General features: G+C 39.5%; 1 protein-coding gene across 1 annotated transcript; it reads left to right on the forward strand.

The window, feature by feature from the left end:
- The first annotated feature begins 790 nt into the window (after positions 1 to 790).
- On the forward strand, positions 791 to 24356 carry COPS5 (COP9 signalosome subunit 5). Its single transcript, XM_048840863.2, has 8 exons — positions 791 to 992; positions 1390 to 1624; positions 5076 to 5204; positions 6723 to 6788; positions 8782 to 8867; positions 14340 to 14451; positions 16977 to 17125; positions 20496 to 24356. Exons 1-8 carry the CDS (start codon positions 838 to 840, stop codon positions 20578 to 20580), a joined length of 1017 nt encoding a protein of 338 aa, XP_048696820.1. The 5' UTR covers positions 791 to 837; the 3' UTR covers positions 20581 to 24356.
- The last annotated feature ends 1700 nt before the right edge of the window (positions 24357 to 26056 follow it).

The following is a 26056-nucleotide window of genomic DNA, read 5'->3' on the forward strand; positions in this document are numbered from 1 at the left end:
CTGCGTGGGTCATCTTTTCAACCTTTTCTTCACAACGAGGAGGGTAAGAATGTACTTTTTAAAAACGAAAGCTGAGCTTCTCACGCAATCCCATTTCAGGAGCTGGGGCTTTACCTAAAGGCATGTCTACACTACCGGCTAGATCAATGGGCAGCGATCAATCCAGTGGGGTTCAATTTATCGTGTCTAGTATAGCCGTGATAAATCGATTACCAATCACTCTAGTGTGGACTCTGGTACTCCACCTCAATGAGAAGCCCAAGGGGAATTGATGGGAGAGCGTCTCCCATTGACACACCACAACGAAGACACTGGGGTAAGTAGATCTAAGTACGTCGACTTCAGCTATGTTATTCATGTAGCTGAAGTTGTGTAATTTAGATGGATCTCCTCTCCCCTCCCCACGTAGTGTAGACCAGCCCTAAGACACCAAATACCAAGAGACTCACGATAAAATTGTGAGATTTAGCAACTCTTGCCCCCGGGCCCTATCTCTTACTTTCCAGACTTCAACATCCCTGTGTTGCACACGCGTGCGCGAACACCAGTATGGGTGTGAATACGTGAGCGCACCTGCGTATCCACCTGAGCGTCTGTGTTGCGTTGGTGACGCATCACCTCGTTGGCAGCCGTGCCTAGTTCTCTGAGCAGGGCTCGGGCGGCACTTCCAAGGCTGGTCGCTAGAGGGCGCGCTAACTAGGCTGTCTCAGGCCCTGTGGAATGTACCATTCCCGATCCTCCCCCCAGCTGCTCTAGGACGTTCCAGGGTTAAGCTCCCCCCCCCCCCCCCGTCTTGTGGCAGTGGTTTGCGCGGCGGCCCGGTCGGGCGGTGGGGGGATGGCGGCGGCGGCCGGTGCCTCCGGGAGCGGGATGGCGCAGAAGAGCTGGGAACTGGCCAACAACATGCAGGAGGCGCAGAGCATCGACGAGATTTACAAGTATGACCGCAAGCAGCAGCAGGAGATCCTGGCGGCCAAGCCCTGGACCAAGGAGTGAGAGCCGGGGCCGGGGACCGGGCCCAGGGGTGAGGGGCCGGGATACCCGGGCAAGGAGCGGGGCCTGGGGCGCGAGGCCCAGGGAGGGAGCTCAGGCTAATGGGAGCGAGGTGGCGCAGGTCCGGAGGGGCAGCGGGGCCCAGGGGAGGCGGGGATGCAGCGCGGCTGCAAGGGGGGGATATGGGTGGGGAGGCAGCGGGGGTCCGGGAGGGGTGGTTTGGGTCCTGAACCAAGGCGCGGTTCTGGGGTGGGAGGAGGTTGAGATGGGGGGCCTTGTTATAATAAACCCCAGCTACTTCCTCTCCTGTATTTTGCATGTGTTTCCTATGTCTGTTTTCCTTGTCAGATTAGATACTTGGGTTCTTGCTAGAGTCTCTCCTTTTTTTTCTTGCAGCAACCACTACTTCAGATACTGCAAGATCTCTGCCCTGGCCCTGCTGAAGATGGTCATGCATGCCCGGTCTGGGGGCAATCTGGAAGTGATGGGGCTGATGCTTGGGAAAGTGGATGGGGAAACTATGATTATCATGGACAGCTTTGCTTTACCGGTAGAAGGCACTGAAACTCGAGTCAATGCTCAGGCTGCTGCATATGAATATATGGCTGCATACATAGAAAATGCAAAACAGGTAAATAAAGAGACCTATGTTTTATTGCTGCTATAATGACACATCCGGTTGTAACTTACACTGGGTTTTAGGATAGTCTGTCTAGGTTTTCTTATAAAGTTCCATCACCAGGATATCCTTGCACAAGATCAGAATTAATAAAAAATTGATAGTTCTCTTTTTTTCTCAAATATGTTTAATATCTTTGTTTATCATATTTAAATATTGCAGTGTTCTTTCACCTTTGTAGATCTGAGTTCAAATTCAGGGTTGGGTCACCAATTAATTGAGTGTAATTTCCTTTACATTTCTGCTCATCACCTAGGAAATGTTTTTATGGGTGCAGTCAGTTGCTCAAGAATGGTATAACAAAAGAGCTTATTTCTTCACAAATTTAACACAGTTATTTGTGGCATAAAAACTAAAGTTCATGTCAAGCATTAAATCTTTGTATTTCACAACTATCTTATTTGGTTGCTATATAACACATAGATAATAGGTATAGTGTGGTTTTAGCTACTTATTCTTTTTATATAATCTATTTTGTTTTCCAACAAAAGAATCCCTAAAATTCATTTGGGAATAAAAAATAAAGGAGTATATAGTTGTCGATGTTATTTATTAGTAGTTGAACTTTATAAGCTATGAATGTTTGAGTCAAGAAGGAACGATTCACTACTATGAAATAGTTCTTTCCTCCCGCCATACAAAGTTCCCATGTTGCATTCACATTTAGGCCCTGATCTTCCAGTAGGTTCACCTCAGACGGAATTGGAGCTTTAATCTCTGGTAGATCTGGAGAGTTTGTCCCAGGTTAGAGCTGCTCTTATATTCATCTGCCACATCATATACTTATTTTATATTAATCTCCCACTGAAAGCTTGATAATCCTGTGATGCAGAATGAGCATTAGATCCCATCCAGTTTTCCCAGTTCAATTAGTTTTAGTAAGGCCTTGTCTATACTTAAAAAAGTTTTACTGTGTTAATTATATCTGATGTGATTGAGCAGACCATTGCGTTAGTGCGGAGTTCTACTAAAGTTAGTGATGGCGCTCAGATTGCAGGACTGGGGAATTCTTATGGAATTCCTGCTATATTTACACTTCATTTACTTATAGATTTCAGTATAAATTGCAAATTGGGTTAGATTAGAATATGAGAAAAGAGCATACACGAGGTCTTTTTTGTTTATTAAAAATATAACTTAGGCTGTAAAAAAGTTGTAATTTTTTAATTTGCTGCTTTGGTATGGCCAGTTCAAGTACCATTTAAAAAAAAAAATAGAAACAGTTGTTGAGTTGGCAGTAGGGTCCTTTGCCCTCCAACAGGGGCTGGATATCCCCCCACCTCCTCCATTTCTCCTGTCCCTGGGTAGTGAGCTTTCTTCTGGACACTAGAACTAATCCCAGCTCAGAGACCGCCTGGAGGCCATTTGGAGGCTGGCACCACCCAGGCTCCCCTCTCCCAGGGCACAGGGCCCTGTGAGAAGTACAAGTCCGTGCCCCACTCCCTGGGCAGCCATGGGAGGTGAATTCTTCCAGGTCACATGGGAGCTGCTGCTGGTGGTGATTAGGCCTAGCCCATGCCACCTGGTGGAGGTGGAATTGCACCTGGGTGGTGAGTCGGGTGAGCTCCTCAGGGATCTCTGCCCCAATCCACATATGTGCCCGGCCCTGCCTTTCTCGTCCACCTCCTGTCGGGTCATGACAGAAGGGCATCTGGGTTTAATTTGAGTGAGTGGGTCGCAATGTCACTCAAATTTGCAGAAACTATAAAAGGCTGCGGTGTGTTTTAAAAGCTGTGGTTTCTCAACAAAATCACGGAATGCTGTTTTCTTACTGTCTTAAATATAACCTTATGCTTATTCAGACTGTTTTAGGTACTTCACTATCCCATTTTAAGTAGGTGATTTTGAAATTTATTTTAATCTAGCTTGTTTTGTCAATAATATATATATGATATCTGAAAAAATTAGTATTCTGTACATTTATTGTTTGTTATAGTGATTTAGCTAATGTGAACATTACATTTTCATCTGAAAAATTAGTGCCAATTCATTTATAATAATCTTACAGGTTATTTGTAACAGAGTGAGAGAGACATTTTTTCTGCAGTCTGTTTACTTTGTGCTGTTGAGCACTTTGATATATAATCAGCTTCTCAGTTTTGTGGATGGTCACTTTTGCTATTAGTCTCATGCACTACTGTGATGACTTCATTTTCATTCACTGCTCAGTGAGGAGCTAGCTCATGTGCATGCTCTTTCATAGGCCCTGGTTGAGGGATGTTTGCAGTACAGGTTGAACGTCTCTAATCCGGCACTCCCTGGTCCAGCAACATCTGTGGTCTGGCATAGGCGCTGACTCCGTGGGTGCTCCGGGGCTGGAGCACTCACAGGGGAAAATTTGGTGCAGAGCATCCACTGGCGCCAAGCTCCCCTTCCCCCCGCGCCTCTTGCGTACCGGCAGCCCCGTGCTTACCTCCTCTCTCCCAGAGCTTCTGGAGTGCCATGAAAAGCTGATCCACAGAGTTCAAGCTCCAGGAGGGAGGGGGAAGATCTGGGGCCAATGGCCGGGACCCCAGGCAAGGGACCACGCTGGGTGCAAAACCTGGGTGTGCTGCAGCACCCCTGCACCCCTACTTCCCACACCTGTGGAGACCCGTTGGCACTCTGCATTGACCTCCCGTGGTTCGGCAAATTCTCTGGTTTGGCACCAGTCAGGTGCCAAGGGTGCTGGACTAGAGAGGTTCAACCTGTAATATCTGAAACTAGTTTAAATTTTTTTAAATTAACTGATAGTAAGTTGACAGTGTTCCTTGATATCAGCTGAAGACATTGACTTCTGTGTTCATTTAATCAGATCTCACCTGTAGGGTTGATAAGACCAAAAAGTGTTACTCTTCCTTGGAAGAATGTAGTGATGTATAAATGATCTGTTCTTCTCTCTGTATCTATTAAGCATGTAAACTGTAAAGCAAGTAAAAAGATGCTTTTATTTTACGCAAGATCCTGCTTCTGTTTAAAGTTGGTGGCTAAACATCCATTGATTACAATGGATGCAAATCAGACACTGTGTTCTGTCTTGTAGTATTATTTTAATGATTTGAGTTTCTTGTTTAAGACTCTGTATTTGTTAGAACTGGTTGGACTGTATAAATCCAAAAGCATGCACCTCTATTGCATGTTGGAAAAACCAATTGTTGGATGCCAGGAATTGAGTTGTTCGTATCAGTGTAGTTATAACTTTGTGCCATATGACTTCTAAAAACGTTTTAACCAGAGAAGGCTTAGGTTATTTAAAAAACATATGGGTTTGAAACTTGGCATAGTAGTGCATGTAGATACTTGCATTTTTTTTTCCCCATAATGTATCTGCAGTATGCTAAAAGCCCAAAAGAGGGCATCTGTCTCTTTCATTATACAAAGAGTCTCTTAATGTTATGTATTTCTTTCCCCTTCACTTCATTAGGTTGGTCGCCTAGAAAATGCAATTGGCTGGTACCACAGCCACCCTGGCTATGGCTGCTGGCTTTCAGGGATTGATGTCAGTACTCAGATGCTTAATCAGCAATTTCAGGAACCATTTGTGGCTGTGGTTGTAAGTATTAGAAGTTTATTAGTTAAGCATTCCATAGTCTGACAAAATTGTATAATAACTTAATTTCTTTGTGTTGAGGTGAAAATATTTACTTGCAGTTTTTATCTAAATATCTATCTATATTTCGTTAAATAACTCTCTGATAGTGTTTGTATTTTATGGGGGGGTGTAGAATCCAGGCTTCAGAGCAGTATATCTCCCTTACCATGCTTTCTGGGCTAAAGAGAAAGTCAAGACAATGGTATACAAACAAATTTGTTCACTGGGACTGGAGAGATTTCATTCACTGCATCATTCCAGGTGTAGTCTGTTAAAATCTTCTCTAATCTTAGATTAGAAACCATGCTTGTTACTTCAGCAAATAATTGAATAGCCCACACTGAGCCTTCCGCCTTAGATCTAAAAACTTTAGTTCTGTGATTCCCTCAACCTTCTGTAGTAAGGGACGCTGAGTAAAATTGCTCACAAAACCGTGGTATTCCTCATATAACATGCATTATCAGTAAAGTCACAAAATTATCTTTTTTATATGTTCTGAGAAAATTCACTGGGCCCTCCAACCCCTCAGGACTGCAGGTCACAACAGTTGAAATAGAAATTTAGCCTTTGATTTAAACAACAACTTTATATAACCACTTGCTCTAGTAAAGAGTGTAAACACCAACAAAAGAATGGAATTATTTGAGGAATAGTTGGCCGTCTAATTAGGATTGTGGGATTAAATTAGAAAAGTATAAACCAAATATTAGAAAAAAGTTCTGGACACTAAAATCTGTTTTGTTGTGGCATAGTCTCCCAAGGAAATGTTGGAAGCCCCTTCAGTTTTACTTCTAAAATGAAACTGGCCAATGCACTAGTAAATGTATTGTAGAGAGAAAAGGAGTACTTGTGGTACCTTAGAGACTTAACAAATTTATCTTAGCATAAGCTTTCATGAGCTACAGCTCACTTCATCGGATGCATTCTCCACTGAATGCATCCGATGAAGTGAGCTGTAGCTCATGAAAGCTTATGCTCAGATAAATTTGTTAGTCTCTAAGGTGCCACAAGTACTCCTTTTCTTTTTGCGAATACAGACTAACACGGCTGCTACTCTGAAACCTGTATTGTAGAGAATAATCCTGCATTATGCTCCTGCTCTATTCTTCAAAATAGATTAGATGATCTAATAGGTATTTCCATCCCTAATTTCGGGGTGGTGGGGGCTTAAAATTAAAAGCAGTAAGTATCACCGTTGTATTGACTGACAGATTGCAACATTTTTATCACACACTATAGTACAGGATTTGCTGAGGCTGATACTAACCATTCTGTTAATGTAGAGAAATGGGATTAATGGGCAGCTGTTGATGTTCCACTTTCTTTTCATGAGTGCTCCATATAAACTGATGTCAATTACAAAAGTGCTATGCTTTATTAGAGAACATAATGCAACTTTTTCAAGTTATAGTGATTCAGTGTAAGTAGATCAATAAGTATGCCACCTGCATATATCAAAAATCACCTATATTTTTACAGATTGATCCAACAAGAACAATATCTGCAGGAAAAGTAAATCTTGGAGCTTTTAGAACATATCCCAAGGTAAAAGTTAAGGTTAAAAAAAGTATGTGTATTATCAAGATTATTAAACTGTATATAACTAAATGCATGGGTCCCATTTTTAAGGATCATTGTTAAGCATGAAAAGCACATTATCTGACCTGTCTTTCCTTTTTTTTAATATTCTATATCTTCCTTTTTCAGGAAAAGATGTAATTTTTTTCCTAACCTAAAATAAATATTAAAATATCATCATATTATGCATGCCTCTTGGAAGAAGAAATAACTTTGGTAAATAATCTGATTTCAGTTTCAGGGTTCCATTGAATTACTAACAGACATAAATAATAAATCTGGGTATTGTCATACTTAAATAGTCCTCTTTACGTGTTGTTTGTGTTTAGAGACGTTGAATTATAGTCTTCTTTCCACAGTTTTATTCCCTGTTGTATTAAATGTATTTTTAGATATTGGAGCTGCAACATAATTGCAGCAGTTAAATATAGTTGTGCTATTTCTAAAGTTTCTGCGGCATAGATCTATAAGAATTTGGATTGTTATAGGGAAGAAGGAATAGTAAATTTATGACTTATTAGTTCAAAATTCTGCTTTTGGCTACACATTTTTTTAAATCTGGGAATCTGTATTGAGATTGCTTTGAGAAAAGCAAGAGTCAGAATCTCATACTTTTATTTTTGATAGTCTTTTCAAAGAAATGCTGTTAGATTCACAGGATAAAAAAAAACAAACCACATTTTGAAATGAAATTTTAAACTGAAAATAATAACATACATAGCAAGCTGAAGATATTTAATTTAACTGGAAATTATTTAAAGCTGAAATCTAAATTTTTCCTAGTTTTATTTTTATATCAATGATAGAGAAATGAAAGTATAATTTAATTGATATATCCTCAAATATAATTATACCTTCCTAAATTCCAGTTAAGGCCCTCATCCTGCAAAGACTCACACACGTTCTTATGCACTATGAATAGTTTTATTGGTTTCAGTAGGATCGCTCACGGTGCATGAAATTTAAGCATGTCTTTGCAGAATTGGGGCCTACTTCTGCAATGTGATTTGTTAGCATGGACCTTGACACTCATGCAGAGTACAGGTAAAGTCAAAAGGACTCTGGACATGAAGGTCTGGGCTAGTGTATGCTATTGTAAGAAAGTAGAAATATTATTGTCTTATGGAAGACACCAGTCTGGCATCACATTATAATTGTAAAAATACGTGTGAAAAGTTCCCCATTGCATTCATGCAGTACTTTTTTGTTACGAATGAAAAGCAGGTCTGCATCGACTTTTTTCTAAACAAAAGGAAATGAGTATTTGTTGTTGTCAGAACTTATGTATGAACCAAAAAAAATCTCATATAAATACTTTCAGGGGACTAAACAAGAAGAAGAAATGTAACTTGAACTTAAAAAACAAATCACAGTTAGACATTCGTTTTAGCAGAATGTTTTAAGAGGAGTAATGGAAATGATTCAGGTGGGTGGTATTGGCCAATTCAGTAGTTGTGAAGGCTGCTATTGATTAAACTGGAGACTGAAGTTCTGGGACAGGTACAAAGTGGGCAATAGTAGTGCAGGGTTCATTTCACTACTGTGCTAATGTTTGTCAATCCTGTTCTGGCGCAATCACTTCCAGGGACAAAGAGTAGTCTCGTCTCCATGCCCCTTCCATCATTGCCCTAAGAGAAAACGATATGGCCATTTATGGTGGGGATATCTGCCCAATGAGAACTGGCTGAGACCAGCAACTTACTACTTACACATTTCTGCACATCCATCAAATAGTAATGACTATTAACCCAGGCCAGCTGAACCAGTGATCAAGAGAGAAGATTCCAAAATTCATAAGTCTGCTGGGCCATCCGTTTTCCCTATGGAAGTTGTTGTCTTTATTGGGAACTTGAACAGCATTTGCAAGCAGCCTTAAAATGACTTCTTTCTTTTGCATGAAGAAATGTATTTATTACTTTTTCCACTTACTTTGGTGGTTTCTGTTTGTTTAACTTTTCAGGGCTTTAAGCCTCCAGATGAAGGGCCTTCAGAATACCAGACTATTCCACTTAATAAAATAGAAGACTTTGGTGTGCACTGTAAACAGTAAGTAACTCATGAATTATTATCTGAATCATGAGTAGAAGTTCTCAGTCTTTCTCCACCTTCTACCATGGCCCTAAGTGCCATGGTTTCTTGCAGTGACCCAAATACAAAAAGCCTTTGTTTTCTTTGTGCTGCTGGCTTTATGGAAAAGTGTTGCGAGCTGTCATTCAGCAGGGAGATGGTTTGGGGAACACTGCTTCAGTGAGTCAGATGAATGCTCTGAGCAGCTGTGTCAACGCAGCTAGCATTTTGCCATCTTCAAGCATTGCGTCTCTGGAGCAGTGTAGTGGGGGTGGAAAGAGGAGCTGCTGCAACGAGAATGGGCTGATTAGCATCAAAAGAGGCAGGAAAAAGAGCTGCTGTTAATTTGCTTTCCTTTAGTCTTAGAGGTCATTTGGTTTTAGCAATTTTTGCTCCATACCCGTTCTCATGACCCAGTTGAAGTTTGCAGTTTGAGAACTCTTGACTCAGAATCAGTGTTTAAAATAATTTTCAAATTCATATCATTGTCAGTTTATGATGTATGATATAAAATATTACTTAACACCATTCACTTGGGAGGGCAAGTTATCCTTTTGGTATATTTGGTACTTATGCATACAACTCTCACTATAATTAATGACAGGATTCAGAGTAACAGCCATGTTAGTCTGTATTCGCAAAAAGAAAAGGAGTACTTGTGGCACCTTAGAGACTAACCAATTTATTTGAGCATAAGCTTTCGTGAGCTACAGCTCACTTCATCGGATGCATACTGTGGAAACTGCAGAAGACATTATATACACAGAGACCATGAAACAATACCTCCTCCCACCCCACTCTCCTGCTGGTAACAGCTTATCTAAAGTGATCACTCTCCTTACAATGTGTATGATAATCAAGTTGGGCCATTTCCAGCACAAATTGAGAAAACCTGGATTTGTGTTGGAAATGGCCCAACTTGATTATCATACACATTGTTAGGAGAGTGATCACTTTAGATAAGCTGTTACCAGCAGGAGAGTGGGCTGGGAGGAGGTATTGTTTCATGGTCTCTGTGTATATAATGTCTTCTGCAGTTTCCACAGTATGCATCCGATGAAGTGAGCTGTAGCTCACGAAAGCTTATGCTCAAATAAATTGGTTAGTCTCTAAGGTGCCACAAATACTCCTTTTCTTTTTATAATTAATGAGTTACATGTTGAATGATTCATATGTTGATGAAGGGCTAGACTCCAAAGGGATGGGTAGTTAAAACTCTGGAGAGGTGTGGGAAATTGCATTATTGGCAATAAATGTAGTCTTTCAAGGCATTCCTGTCATCATATTAAGAAAAAAAACACTTTTCCCTTTTCCAAACTAACAACTTGAAGGCCATGCACTTAAAAAAATAAAGCTTTATGAAAATCTCAGCTGGTAACTATTATTAATTATTTGCATTACCATACCAGGAGCAAAGTAGAAATCCCTGGCAAACACTTAACTGCTAGTCATTCTGACTATTCATTATAAAGCAAATGTTCTAGATCGGGGTGGGCAAACTACGGCCCGGGGGCCACAACCAGCCCTTCAGATGGTTTAATCTGGCCCTTGAGCTCTTGCCAGGGAGCGGGATCCGGGGCTTGCCCTGCTCCGTGTGTGCTGTGGCTCTGCGCATCTCCTGGAAGCAGCAACATGTCCCCCCTCTGGCTCCTACACTTAGGGGCAGCCAGGGGTCTTCGCATGCTGTCCCTGCCCCAAGCACCACCCACACAGCTCCCACTGGCCAGGGTTCCTGGCCAATTGGAACTGCAGAGGCAGCATGTGCAGACAGAGCAGTGTGCAGAGCCACCTGGCCACAGGAGGAGGAGGGACATGTTCCTGCTTCCGGGAGCTGCTTGAGGTAAGCGCTTCCTGGAGCCTGCATCTCTGATCCCCTCCTGTGCCCCTGCCCTAGCCCTGATTCCCCTTCTGCCCTCTGAGCCCCTCGGTCCCAACCCAGAGCACCCTTCTGGACCCCCAACCCCTCATCCCCAGTCCCAACCGAGAGCCCACTCCCCCAGCTGGAGCCCTCACCTACCCCAACTCCCTGCCCCAGTCCAGAGCCCCCTCCCACACCCTGAACTCCTCATTTCTGACCCCACCCCAGAGCCCTCATCCCCTCCTGCACGCCAACCCCCAATTTTGTGAGCATTCATGGCCTGCCATACAATTTCCATACTCAGATGTGGCCGTTGGGCCAAAAAGTTTGCCCACCCCTGTTCTAGATGAAGTTAGATTGTTTGTGCATTTCTATGGCATTAGATTTTTTTCTTTAAATTTACCATTACCCTTTTTAATCTGTTCTCAGATAAATGGAATTTTTCAATTTTATAAAAATTGTAATAATTACCATAACAGTCTCCCTCTCAAATAGCTAGTTAGTATCTGTTCTAAGTCATTGTCTTTCTTGAAGCTGCATGAAAAGATTTACAGAAGAGGACTTCCAATCTTCCCCAGGGGAGGATAGCCATGAAAAAAGAGGAGGGGTTGAAATTGCAGACACTAATTATGCTTTAGTCTGTTGGGTGAGGAATTGCTAACACCATGGTATTTGTGATGTTCGTTCTCCTGCAATATGAATGAATCATTTGTACCACAGAAGATTAGAATAGTCGTTTCCACCCACTAGTATGTGTACCAGGACTTGTAAATCTGGTTTTAGTGACAGTTTCTTTCGGCTTCTCTTTCCTAGCTTAATGATGAGCTTCTGTGTTTGGGTCCTGGTGTGGTGGCAATGCCAGTGGGCACTGGGTAGAAAAGCAGAGCTACTGCTTTATAATCATATACACATGTCCAGCCACCACCCTGGGGAGTGACTGCATTCAACCACTTCTCAGCCATGAATCAGCCCCAGTGGTTGCACTTTTACCTCATCTTTGACTGCTATTCTATTACAGTACTTAGTTGAGAGGTCCTCTTTGAGGAAGAGCATGCTAAATAGGTTTTGTGTATTATACCAAATGCCATCTCCCTTAATTAAAGTGTCAGTTCCTAATGATAAGCACCTCAATTAATGTTGAAAAAGCATTTAGCTTATAAATTTACAAATGTGAAACTTTTGTAAATGTCTCTGCTTTTGCCATTTAATTTTTAAAAGGGAATTATATTTGGCATGTTACTTCACATTTTAAATTTTTCTTCAGGTGTATATTTGTAGATATATGACCTAACACACACACACACACAGGCTCTTCCATGATATTTTAAATTGGGCATCATTTTCCTTTATTTTTACTAAGTTGATGAAAACTATTTGTCAGATGATTAAAGCACAGGCCTGGGAATTGGGAGATCAGGGATCTAATTTTGATTCTGCCACAGATTTCCTTGGGCAATTCACCTTTGTGCCTAATTTTTCTGTAAAGTGAGGATCTTTCTCTTCATCACAACATTATGAAGTTTAATTTATCCATTTTTGTAAAAGACTTTGATCATCTCAGATGGAAGATGCTATGGAAATGCAAAGTAAAATAACTGATTTTTATTACAGGAAAAGTACAAAGCCAGTACAAGGGGGTTAATTGTAAAAGCACATTTTAACAGCAAAAATGGACCATTTAATATATCTCATATCTCTTGTTGCTGACTCTCCCCTTCTCACTTATTGTTTTGGCTTTCTAGCTCATTATATGGTTGACTTGGTCAGCATTAGCAGATTTCACTTATAAGTGCATTTTTCCTAATATGGTTGAGTTTTACCTAACAGGTCTCCCAAGAGCAAGGTTAATATATCATTGCTAATGGATTAGTGGATCTGTACCATTTAAATTATTCAAAAATAACTTCTGTGCAGTGACAGAGGAAAGACTGGCAATAATTTTTTTTTTTGAAGAATGATTTAGTGATTTTAATTGGATAACATATAAGTGGCAGTTATAACTGCATCAAAATAAAACCATGTAAATGCTGTAATAGCCACACAAGAACAGGAAGCCCAGCAATCATTTAACTTCAGTTCTCTGATACTCAAAAAAGTGTACCTCATGTTCCAACTCCCAGTATGTTGCCTTTAGTACATCAATAGAAATGTTCTTGCATAGCTTAAAGTGAAGATTACCTTTTGGGCATGTCAGGTTCTCCTTTTATAAAATCCTACATGAAAGTTCTGTTTTCAGGAGCATCACATCATCCACCCTCCAACAGCCTTCTGAGAATTACTTTTAACAGATGTTTGAAAAATTGTAACAAAACTTAAAAACAAATGAACAGATCTCTTTTCTCCCCGGTCCTATTGCAGTCTTTCTATTCCTTGACAAATCTGATTTCTCTTCCTGCAGGCCTCAATCCATTTTGCAAGCACTTCAGAATGAGTACATCAAAAGAGACAATCTATAGAAGGCATGAGCTAGGGAGGACAGGAGGGTTCCTTTTGGTTTACACATTTAGGATGAATTCCCACTAATTGGAAAGGGGATATGTTCTACAGTTGGCAAGGCTTTCTATATACACCTGTATTTGTAAAACAGCTTAATGGCAGAAATAAGTATTTTTTTAAAATACCAAATCTTCTATTTTTTTACTTTCAGCATAATGCACATCTGAGCAGCAGAGAAGGTTGCAATATGTATTGTTGTCTTGTAAGATACAATATGAATTGTATTTAAAACAAAACAGGATAGCTTATCTTCCTTATTCCTTTGTTGTGAATTCTGTAATATCGGGAAAATCTGTCTTATTAACACCTAAGATGCATAACAAGGGATAAATAGGCTCTTTGTTAAGCTTACCACTATCCAACATTGCCACTTATCACATTCCACTAGATCAGTAGTATTTCAATTTACTTTTATCTATAAATTATAATAATATTTATGATAGCACCCAAAGGTTCCAAGCAGGATCAGGGCCTCTTTGTAATATGTACTATACAAACACTATTAAAAGGACAGTAACTGACCCCAAAGATCTTGTGTTACAACAGAACCTAATGACAGGTTTCAGAGTAGCAGCCGTGTTAGTCTGTATCCGCAAAAAGAAAAGGAGGACTTGTGGCACCTTAGAGACTAACAAATTTATTTGAGCATAAGCTTTCATGAGCTACAGCTCATTTCCGAAACTGAATGCATCCGATGAAATGAGCTGTAGCTCACGAAAGCTTATGCTCAAATAAATTTGTTAGTCTCTAAGGTTCCACAAATCCTCCTTTTCTTTTAACAGAACCTAAGTGGATGAAGAAAACAGCATTTGGTTAGTTATAACTGTGTTAAAACTGCATACATCAGACACAGGAGGGAAATCTGTCCTCAGGGAAATATTCATGGTGTAGATCTTAATGTGTGTTACTGTTGGACCCTAAAACATTGCGTCATTTGTCACATTGGTTGTTCCGTTAGTCTTTGCATTTTTGAGAAATGCATTTACTTTCTATTTATTCCTTTTCAGATGCCTGTGACCATGAGGATTTGATTGTAAAATACCCTACAACTTTGACTGGTAGCTAACTAAAAAATTTGCTTTGTTTTTTTAAAATAGGTATTATGCTTTAGAGGTCTCCTACTTCAAATCATCTTTGGATCGTAAATTACTTGAACTACTGTGGAACAAATATTGGGTGAACACACTCAGTTCTTCTAGTTTGCTTACTGTAAGTAGAATAATATATCCTATAAGAGTTTAGGTACCTCTGGTGCTAAAGGTAGGGATCTCTGCTGCCAAAGGTAGTTTGCTTACTGTAAGTAGAATAATATATCCTATAAGAGTTTAGTACCTCTGGTGCTAAAGGTGACTCCTTGGAGCTAAAGGTAGGGATCTCTGCTGCAAATTGCTTAATGGAAGACTGCTGAGTAATTTTGACTCCAGATTTAGATTCTGTGCATCAGGTTTTACAAAACCAAATAATAAAGAGGAAGGTTTTCATGAACATAAATAAAACCTTTCTGTAAACATTTTTCTGTTTTTACTATTTGATAACCAGAAAGTGAAGCTAACTAGTTTGTTCTCATTGTTTAAGCTGAGTTTCAGTTAAATCTATTTTTTAGTATAACATTTAGTATCCCCTTACTGCACAGTAGTAATTAGTATCCATTAAGGGTTACCAGGTATATAGGCTATATATTATTGATGGTATTACTAATTTTATTATAACTCCTTTTAAGCCATACTGAGTATCTTCAGAAAGGGACTGCTTTTTGTTGTAACCATGTGCCTCAAGTAGAAATTGTGACTTGACCACTAGATAACTACCATCCATTGCATTCACTGTACTTCTGTTATGAACATACTTTTTACTTTGGATTCAAATCTCATTTACTTACTTCAATAAAAATCCAATGCATGGTGATTATTTTAAAATGCACACATTCTTTAATATGTGTTTTTACTCTGCAAAGCAACTCTGTAAAATGATATTGTGAGACTCCCTATTCTCTCAATTATTCCAAATCAAATTTACTGCATTTGCAAATAAAAATATTGTTCTTTCCTAACTTCCAATCCTGGAAACTTGAATAGGGATTTGAAAGTCAAACTTTGCTTTTTCCAGCTTCATGCCTAGTAAAAGATTCTGCCCACAGTAATACCTGTGCAACTCCAGTGGGCCAAACTGACACTATTTCATACTCTGTACAAGTCTGTTGTATTCAGTTGGATTGCATAGTTGTAAATTAGAGCAGAATAATATCCATTATTCTCAGTGAGGTTGCATAAATTGAACAGAGTGCAAAACTTGGTCCTTCTTTTCTCTAGCAATGTTAATATCGCTTGGTTGAATTCTTTAACCTGTGAAAACTGAATACTTCCTGTGATCCATAGGAACCTAGTCTGTAGACATGTAGTTCTATATTCCTGTGAGCTGTAGGAAGAAATACCAGGTAAGGAACAGATTTAGGAGGGACAAGTAGGAGAGCTTCCACCATTTTGGAGGGTGCTACATGTTGAACAGGAGAATTCAGTGCTTCCACACACCTTAGTGATGAAGTCAAGACTTTGCTGTGTCTGTGTTGGGCTCCATCTTCTGCTGCCACCATTGACTCTAAATTCAGTTGTGCAGCTTGCTGTGAATTCAGAGACACTCCATATCCCACCATCTGTGGTGCTCCAAAATTTAGATCAGTGTATAATCTGACACCCAGGGAGCTGGTAGATCAGCCATTCACATTAGGCGGAAAGAAGGTTCTGAGCCAGGCTACCTGTTCAACATAGGGAAAGCTGAGGATGAAGATGAGGAGCCAGGCCTGGAGAGCATAGCAATAGAGAAAAACAAAAACCTCCTTTTAAAATAATGACTGTCAAATCATCAGGTTTAATATCAGACTGAGTATTTTCAACTGAGAGTCGTGGGAGGATAAGGAGGGGAAATGGGAATATGGGGTTATTTCATGGTGATAGAATAATTTTAATATTACCACAGTTTTTCAAAGCTAGAAATTTTGACTGTTTAGACCATTTTTCCCCCTCATCAATATCAATTAAACTATCCCATTGACAAAGTTCATTCATTTTTTTCAGTTTTACATAATGCAAAATTCCACCCTGGAATGTTTTGCATGTTTTTCATTGGTAATTTTAAAAAATTACCTTCAACCTAAGATGTCTTGTGGTGTATCACACCGGGAGTAAATTTTTTTTTATGGCCAATTGATGAAACCATTAAAATGAGCTTATAATAGAAATATTGATAGGTCCTTCCCTGCTACCACGTCTCTGAAATGAGACAGTAAAAGTGCATAGCATTATCTGTCAATGTGCAGCTCTCTTTTTTTTTAAGATTCCTCCATCCGCCAAAGATTTCCCTCTGCAAAGGCCCGCCACTGTGCTGATTGTCCTGGCCATGGATGACTAGATGTCACTTATTCTGGCTCCGCTGTTCCTGTATCACTAGGGGGGTGGCTCCAGAACAGCAAAGAGCTCCCACTCTCCAGGTCTAAATATTCTGCATACTTCATGCCCTCAGCTCTTGCTAGCAAGCAGTCAAAGGACTGAACTGGTCTCAGATGCACATCATTCATGTAGGTTACCTGTTGAGCTCCAACTGGTCTGCCATGCTAAGCCCAGCACTACTTAGACTTAAAGGTATTTTGTGAGGTTGCTTACTTGTGTATTTTGTGCATAAATACCAACATGACTTACAGCTCTATCTATAATACATTTAATGGTATCTTATTCCAACAGAATGCTGACTACACAACTGGCCAAGTCTTTGATTTGTCTGAAAAATTAGAACAGTCAGAAGCCCAGCTGGGCCGAGGGAGTTTCATGTTGGGTTTAGAGACACATGACAGAAAATCAGAAGACAAACTTGCTAAAGCAACAAGGGACAGGTGAGATAATACATGTCTGGATTTTGTAAGAAATGCTATTCTGTTTTAAACTCTAAGTTCACATACTTTAAACTGTGATCTGTAGGGAATTATTCTCCAGTTCCTTAGCATTTTGGAGGAGTCAGAGTAAAAAATACACTGCTGTAATTTAGAAATTAAAATATAGAAATACCTCATGTACATCACAAAGGCAATTACAATTTTTGTATTTACTACAGCGAATAAACTGTTTATTAACTGAAGCCATGAAGAAATCCCTTTGGATTTATTATGTATTGCAAAGCTTTTGTGTCATCTTAAGCAATCAGACAAGATGCTAGGGACCTTTGACCTGCTTCAGCATGGCATTTCTTTGGTGGGCCTCATAAAAATGACATTTCAAACTTCTGTGTTGGCTCCACTAAAGTTATTAACCAATTCTGTATTTCTAGTTGATCGGTTTTTAATCAAAAATATCCCTGTTAAAGTTCATTCAAAATATAGGCAATTTCTCAAATGCAAAAGGCTAGCATAGGTTGAGCATCGCATTTCTTATTCTTGCAAGTGTGTTCCAACAACAGCAAAGAGGAGAGAAAAGAGTAATCAATATATACATTAAAGTAAGGACTTTTGCCATCCCTCTAAACAGCATTTTACAGTTCTGTCTAAACCATTTAGTCTTATAAAAAACTGAGGACTTGCCTTTCACATCTTTTGCATAAAACATTTCCTTCCACAAATGACCACGCTGCACCTGAAGTGGGGGTGAACATTGTCATGGCTTGCTGGAAGAGGGGTAGCAGTGCTTTATGGATGGGGGAGGAAGGAGGTCAGAAGCTGCTGGAAAAAGAGTAGGTGGGGGGTCAGTGTGGGCAATGCTGATTAATCTGGAAATGTAAGTGCGGAAGACTTTAAAAAAGGCAGGTTAGGACATTAGAAGACCTTCCTCCACGCATCAAGCAAGGCAGCACCCACTCTCCTTCCCCTCGAGGTGGCAAATATCATATTGGTTAGGACCTGCTCTGGGTATTGTGCTAGTCTCTCCTTTTTAGGGGGGCTGGGAAGGAATTTTTCCTTCACCACCATATTGGCTTATTATGGTGAGGAGGAAAGGGGGTTAGGCTGTATATGACAACTCATTTTGTAAGAGTAGGGCAGATGTCCAGTGCAGATGCTCCCTGGGGAAGACATCCAATGGCCAGATAAATGACCTCATAAAGGACTTAAAAAGGAGGTGCTGGCTAAAGGAACGGAATGGGGAAGGGCTTCTATGATTGGTACAGTAGGCAGCCAACCCCACTTTCTAATAGCCCACTTTAACCCTCCTAAGAGTGGGGGTGAATGGCAAGGTCGCAGCCATGGTTGGCTAGGGGGACCTGGATGGAAAATGAAAGGGGTGGGGGAGCTGGTGGAAGCCCAGGTAGTTATTTGAATGAACATAGACTTTCCTGCACTGTGTACTTGTATCTGCATCTACAAGTTACGGTCTGATTAAATCCGCATGAAGTGTGTTCTGTCCTCCTTTTGGTATAGCTGGACAAGGAGGAAACCTTTTAGGAAGACCTTTATGAAAATTGTATGTTTCAGATTAGTTAGCTATCCTGAACACAAATATAATTTTCTGTTATCAGTTAATGAACATACTATACCTGGATGCATATTATTTAAAATGCACTCCTGATGCTTTCTTCAAAAATATTTCCTTTTTTTTGTTGTTGCTTTAAAGAATTACCCGACCTCCTTTCTGGGCTCTGAAGCTCTTAGGTGATCACCTGTTGCTTTTTCATTAGCTTTCATCAGTCGCCAAAGCAGTTTTTTTACAACTTGATTTAATCTCCAACATGGTTACATATAAAGTATATCTATGGCACTATTTAACTGTTGAACAGTGATGCTTTACAAACTATGAAATGTCTTCCTGTGTTGTGTAGTAAGAAAGAAGCATTTCAAGTAATTTACTTCAAATAAGTGTCCCTAGAACTCATCATTGTCCAGCTATGCTGGAAGAAGACCAGGAGGCACTGGATGTGGTTTAATTAGAACACAACTCTATTCTTAACAGTCTGGGAGTACCTAGCAGATAAAAGTGTACAGTTCAGGTAATTCCATGATCATTTTCATATATACCCGCGGGCTTCCGTCAGCCCTTCCCCTTTTCCATCCTGGTCCCCAGCCAACCTGCAGCTGGGACCTCACACCCCATCCCCCACAAACACACACATCTCGAATGAGTGTTGGGGGGGGGCTATAAAGGCAGGGGGGTTGGCTCCCAGCCGTGCCATTCTAAGACCCCCCCCATGTCTGTTCATTTAATACCTCTTAAATCTTTCACAAAACCATTTTATCTGACCGCTGTATCCATTCCCTACGGAATACCTGCACTGGACATTGACCCCCATATTTACATAATGAGTTGTGACATCTTAGCCTAACTCCTGTTCCATGTTTGCCCCAACTAAGGCCCCCTCCCCACGCGCCAACCTGCTGTAGGGAAGGCAGAAAAAAACTACTTTGCATTGGCTAATCTGGTCCATGGACCTATATAGTGTCCCCTCTCTTCCAATCACCTAGGGGAAAGGATGGGTCAGCGTGCCCATGCTAACCTGCTCTACAGTTGCTGTAAAAATCACACCATGCCTCTCAAATCCCTTCCTCTAGCAAGTGTGTTGACTGCCCCACCACTTACTGTACAGTGTGGTCATTACAGTTCTGGCATAGTTATTGTCCCTTCATATTTTCATAGCTTTTTAAGCTTGTTAATCAAAATGCTATTAGAATCTAGCGTGAAGAAGTTCTTGTGGGTGACAAAAAAGAACACTTAACTTTTTCAATCCACTGTGCCACTTCAGTGGCATGGCTTCAGTGAAGCTGGGGTTTCTTTCCTTTCTAATTGTTACAGGATTTGAACTGATCAGATATAGACTGTAACTCTTTCAGAGGTGAATGAGGGTGGTGGTTTTGTTTTGTTATGCTAAAACCATTAGCAGAACATATTTAATTTCTAATATACACTTGCTAAAAAAGCAAAGTATTGGAACTGATTTTCTATTACATGAGTACAGGGTTTTATATTTCCTTTACTATAGTTAAATTAAAACCTAAAATAATGGATGGAATTCAGTTTCCTGTATTTTAGGTTAATGTCCTAAACTGTTGGACAAAAAGTATAGTCTGAAATTGGTTCTTGACATGTAAAGAACTTGTCAGTTTACCTTTTCAGATAACTAATAGCTTTTGGCAACAACTAAATTGATGTGTGACTTTTCATATCTGGACAGTTGTGAAGATTCATGGGGTTATGGGCACCCCGAACTCCTGAGACAGTCGAATAACTTATAATACAGTGACAGTTCGGTATTTAGCCAATGTTGAATTTATACTTGTTTTTCAGTTGCAAGACCACCATAGAAGCTATACATGGATTGATGTCTCAGGTTATTAAGGATAAACTGTTTAATCAAATTAATATTGCTTGAAGTGCATCGCCAGCTGATATGCATCTCCAAGGCTGAAAAAGTCATGGTTATTTCTTTCTTTTGGACATGTTCAGTTTTGGAATTAAAGTAAGAATGGATAATTATTCAGTTAATTTGTAGTACTTTCATCTTTCCCACCTTTTTGCCCAGTTTTAAAGAACAGATTGTTCTGAAATTTATTGTAAACTTTGTTCTCTATCATAAAACACAACCATTTTGGATAATTGTTTCAGAAGAAAAGAAAATGTGACAGTTATTAGATGCTTCTCTTTAGTATTTATATCTGTTATCAATCTGCAATAAAAAAAATAAAAATGAGCAAGTGATTTTTTTGGTAAACACTTATTTCTAGCATTTCATTTTTTTCTGCTGTTTCCCCAGAACAAATTCTTCTAATTCATCTAGTTTTGAGAGACAATAAAGCTAATTTAAGAAATTCTATTTTTGTTAAGAACATAATTTTAATATGCTTTCCCAACTCTTCTTTTAATTTTAAAACCTTGAATCTCTTTAGGTTAGTTTTTTAAGCAAAATTCTAATTGAAACATTAATCGCTTATTTTTGCAGATTGACTCAATGGGGGTCTGTTCTCATTCATGTATTGTAAGAATATCTTGCAGCCATGCCGTGGAATTTGTTTGCTAATACCCTACTGTGTTTCGTAGAAAAAAGAGTGGCAAATGAATGGAAGCCAGGGGAGTGATAGAATTATTAGTACACAATGCCCTAATGTCATCCAGATATGATTAGAGAATAGAAAATAAAATGAATGTAGTTATTCTTTACATACAACTCAGCAGTTATGAAAGAACAGTAATTCAGAAATCCCTGATGTAATTCTGTTATGGTATATGTGTATAATAACAGTATCATTAACCTCCTTATGAACAAGAAGATTGTGGCAAACAAAATGTGTATGCTAAAACTAAAATAAACATCCAGAGAAAGATGTGCAGTTGAAATATTAGTCTTCTGTGAAGTTTTTCTTTTGAATAAAAAAAGTTTTAAGTCTTAATAAATTATCATGCTTGAGATGATCTCCATGCAATTTCTCTCTGGAAGACTCTTGTGCTGTATGTACTTAGTGCATTGTGTATTAAAGTACTTAACTAAAAATAAGTGGATTTGATTAAAAAAACAAGGAAAAGCAGAAGCTTTTTGCAAATGCACAAAACCTCCATTTTTACTGAGTGCATAATTTGCATTTAAAGTGAGGGAGCATTAGGAAACAGTTTTTTGCAAGAGGGCTGAATGTGTCTCCCTCTTTACGTTTTAACGTTTTGCCTTTTTAAATTTAGTTTCTTGACTTTTTAAGAATTCCAAACAGTAATTGAAAATGTAAAATATAGCTGAGTAGTCAAATAATAAATTTGCAGTTAAGCCATCTAGTTATCAGATGATTACATAAACCTATGTATATTACCATTATCCTTTTCCAACCCTCCCTCTGTTGCTTGTCACATACACTTGTTTCATGAAGGGGAAGAAGATGAAAAATGAATGTCTTGAAAAATCAATTTAATCTAAATCTAGGACTATAAACACTAAAATGCATGAATCATAATTGTATGCTTATAATTTGGTGTCGCTGCAGGGTTAAGTTTGTTTGGGTGCCTTTATGCTGTGTTTCCATAGTTTAAGATGTTTAGGTTTCTTTTAAGTTTATCCTTAATCCTGAATTTCCTGTGTTTACAGTGTTTATTTTGGGGATAATTTACAATATGCTTCTTGTAACATGCTGTAAAGCTTTATACCTTACATAATTGATATGTACTCTCAACCTTAACTATGCCCTCATGTCAGTCTTTTGTCTGGGAATTTTAATAGCTATTATTTGTATAATGCTTTTCATTCAGATGGATTCCTGTGTACTTTAAGCAGATATGCAAGTTATAAAATGGAATTATGTCACTCATGAGGAAAATCCAGGCACCTCTAAAGTTAAAATGTAGCAAATATTTAAGAGCAACATTATGTAACATTTTAGAAAAGGAAATTAATTAGAACTTCAGGGGCAGCTTAGGCAGAATGTAAAATTACCTGACTTAAAATTTAGTAAATTCAGCGTAAATTCTTCTCCATAGGAAAAAATGCCATGGGATCTGTAATGATCACAAGATGGTCAGTCATCAGTGTCTTTGTGGCCTTACCCTATGACCTAACACTGGCAACTGTAGGTTGTGCAGGAGCAGACATGCTGCTCACAGCTGCACTGTATGTAGTCCCTTTTAGAAAATTTTAAAAAAACCTACAGCAACTGTATTGGGATACTGGGGAAAGTAATTTTTCCCCCAGTGTTTCCCACACAAGAACTCACAAAACTACAGTCTAGTATGAAACCCTTATCACATAGAATGAATGATATATGACAAAAAGCAAGAATACTAAGCACGGAACGTTTAGAAAATGGGTTTTTCTTTAGCTGTATACTAAATATCTCTTCGGAAACACAACTCAAGTCATCAGTGAGAATTTGCTCTGTAAGTGCTGATCTCAAGTTGTGACAGTACAAATATGTATGTAAAATGTTAGTATAATATAGCCTTTTCAGAAATCCTCTGTATTTTAGCATGTGTACGTGATATAGTAGTTTTAATAGTTACTTTTTAAAACCCTGGTTTCAGGAATTTAAACTCTGCTTGTTTAAAATGGCAATGAACTGAAACTTCACTTACATATTATCAGGCCAAATAGTTATTTTTATTTCATAATAATAAAGACTTTAGACTTTCAGGTGCTATTTTATGATGTTTTAGCTAAATCATAGCAATTTTTTTATTCATCTAAATTTGACAAAAATATACAGACCTAAGCCAGTATTCATTTATATAATTTGTTTCATAATTTACTGAACACACACTATGTTTGTGCCCCATGCCAGGCTCTTGGTACTGTTCAGGAAATGAAATAGTAACTTGCTAGTATTTGGTGACGCATTCATACCCCTATTGCTATTCCTGACTTGGCTTTTACTGAGGCTACAGTGCTGTTTCTTTCTCTCCAAGCTGCCCAACAGCAACAAAAGTTGCTAGCTGTCTTACATAAAGGCACATTTATGGGCATATTCCAGAACACAGAGAATCATAAAATGTATGGTAAACAGAATATAAACACAACTGGCCAACTGCTACAAAAAAACTTAGGGAGCTAATCTCTAACCTAAATTCCGTAGAATAGTGGTTGAAATGTGAGAACTTTGTGTTTGGACTTGACAGCTGCATGTTGTCTTTCCTTGGTATAGAAATGTGTGATCTTCTGTTTGACGTATCACTTGTTTACAAATTAATAGATTACACAATTCAGTCCCTGGTATCATGCGTGTAGTGTAATTTGACAGCACATTACAGTATTTCAGGGCATGTATTTCTGTTGCACAACCACATTTCATTTGATTAACTTTTTTTATTTTTAGAAAACAAATTTCATGTTAGAAATAAAAACAATTCAAACAAGCACAGTAGTTTCCTCAATTAGTGTTACAAAGGGAGGTGTTAGATGAACTTACAGACTTTTATGTTGAGAATTGCATTTGAAATCCCCATCCTTTCAGAAGTCGTCAACATTTCTCCTGTATCTCAGTATATGCTCAGATATTTCCAACCTGTGAGTACTATATTTTACTGCGTTGTATTAATTTTAGTCTGTAGAAGCTCCATAGCACAGGAGAAACGTGTATTTCTAAGTCTAAAAGATTAGAGACTAGGCCAGAATTATAGATAGGATGCTAACCTCCTTTACTGTACATGCCCTTATTAAAGAAAGATCTTCTTAAACTACCTTTCAGTCTTGTTCTTTGATTATTGAACTATTCAAGGATGCACTGGTGCCCCACCAGAACTGCTATTGCTGCTTTGCAGTTCTCTGTTTAAATGCACACTAAATTCTGGCAATGGAGCAACTACCCCTACATCAGTGGTTCTGAATCTGCGGCCTGCGGGCCAATTTCAGCCCAGTCAGCACAGAGCTGCAACCCTTGTGACATCCTCAGGGCCATACAGGTAGTATTGGATGCAGCCCACAATGGTAAATAGGTTGAGAACCACTGCCCTAAATGAATCTTTTTGTCTGGAAGATGGAAATGTGCTGCTGTGAATAGCACATTGAACTGGGATGAAGGTGCATTTTGATTATATTTTCTGATTTGGATAGAGCCAAAGTGGTAGAATTGTTCATAACCTTGAACAAAATGTTATGGTGGTTCTTTCAAAAGTTGACAACTGAACATTCACTTAATACAGCTTTGAAACTTTTCTATGCAGTAGAAAAATGCTGCTTTTTTAACCATCTAAATTTAAATGAAACAAGCATAGAAAGTTTCCTTACCTTATCAATTTTTTTAACGTTCCTTTTATTTTTTAAGTAGTTTACTGTGCTGTATTCGCTTTTTTGTTTTTTGGTTTTTTTTGGCTCTGCTGCTGCCTGATTGCGTACTCCCGGTTCCAAATGAGGTGTGATTGACGAGTCAGTAACTCTGTTGTTTGCAAGTCTGAGGTTCTACTGTATTATCTCTTCTATGTGAAATTCACTTATTTTTTCCAAAGCAAAAACATACAGCAAGTTTTAATGCAGTGGTTCTCATCTGATTACTCATTGTGGGCCACAGGGGCCAGGTGGCAGGGCAGTGACTGCCCTGGAGCTTGTGGGGCCAGGTGGCTGCCTCCAACCTCTGCCATGGGGGGTGGGCTGGCTGCTCATCCTGGACCCCCTCTGCACAGCTGCCCCAGACCCTGCCATGCGGGGTGGGGACAGCTGCCCTGCATCCTGCCACATGAGGCTGGAGTTTGCAGGGCTGTGTGGCTGCCCTGACTCCGGAACCCCACCAGGTGGCTGACCCGGGCCCAAGAGCTCATGGGCCCTGCTGGCTGCCTCAGACTCCAGAGCTTGTGGGTTCGCCAGAAGCACCAGGCCCCAACCCCATGGGGCTGGCCGGGAGCCCCTGACCCCACGGGTCCACCAGCAGCCCCAACCCCTCCCCCGCTGCACTGGGCGGCAGGGCAGCCCAGCTGGACCCCTCCGCATGTGGCAGCTGGAAACCCACTGGACCTTGGCCATGTGCTCTGGCCTTTAGCACACAGCTGAGCTGGGCTGCAGCTATGTGCTAATTGGGCTGCGTGCAGCCCACAGTTGAGAACCGCTGTTTTAACTGTTCACTAACTTTTCTGAGGTTTTACACTTGAATTACTAAGTTTTAAGACTACTTTTTACCCACTACATTAAGACTATATTTTATAATACATTGTTTTGACAATATACTGTAATACAAAATATTGTGTAGTCCATTATGAAATTCTAGCTAAGAGATTGTTTTAGAAATAGCACCCTACCAAATTCATGGTCCATTTTGGTCAATTTCAGTCATAGGATATTAAAAATTGTAAATTTCATGATTACAGCTCTTTAAATCTGAAATTTCATGGTGTTGTAATTGTAGAGGTCTTGACCCAAAAAGGAATTGTGGGTGGGCCGCAAGGTTATT

This window comes from Caretta caretta, chromosome 2 (genome assembly GCF_965140235.1).
Source record: "Caretta caretta isolate rCarCar2 chromosome 2, rCarCar1.hap1, whole genome shotgun sequence".
Classification (NCBI taxonomy): domain Eukaryota; kingdom Metazoa; phylum Chordata; order Testudines; family Cheloniidae; genus Caretta; species Caretta caretta.

Coding starts and splice junctions, on each gene's coding strand:
- COPS5 (XM_048840863.2), top strand. CDS start 838: ATGGCGGCGGCGGCCGGTGCCTCCGGGAGCGGGATGGCGCAGAAGAGC. Junction 1,625..5,075: donor ACATAGAAAATGCAAAACAG/GTAAATAAAGAG, acceptor TCACTTCATTAG/GTTGGTCGCCTAGAAAATGC. Junction 5,205..6,722: donor AACCATTTGTGGCTGTGGTT/GTAAGTATTAGA, acceptor ATATTTTTACAG/ATTGATCCAACAAGAACAAT.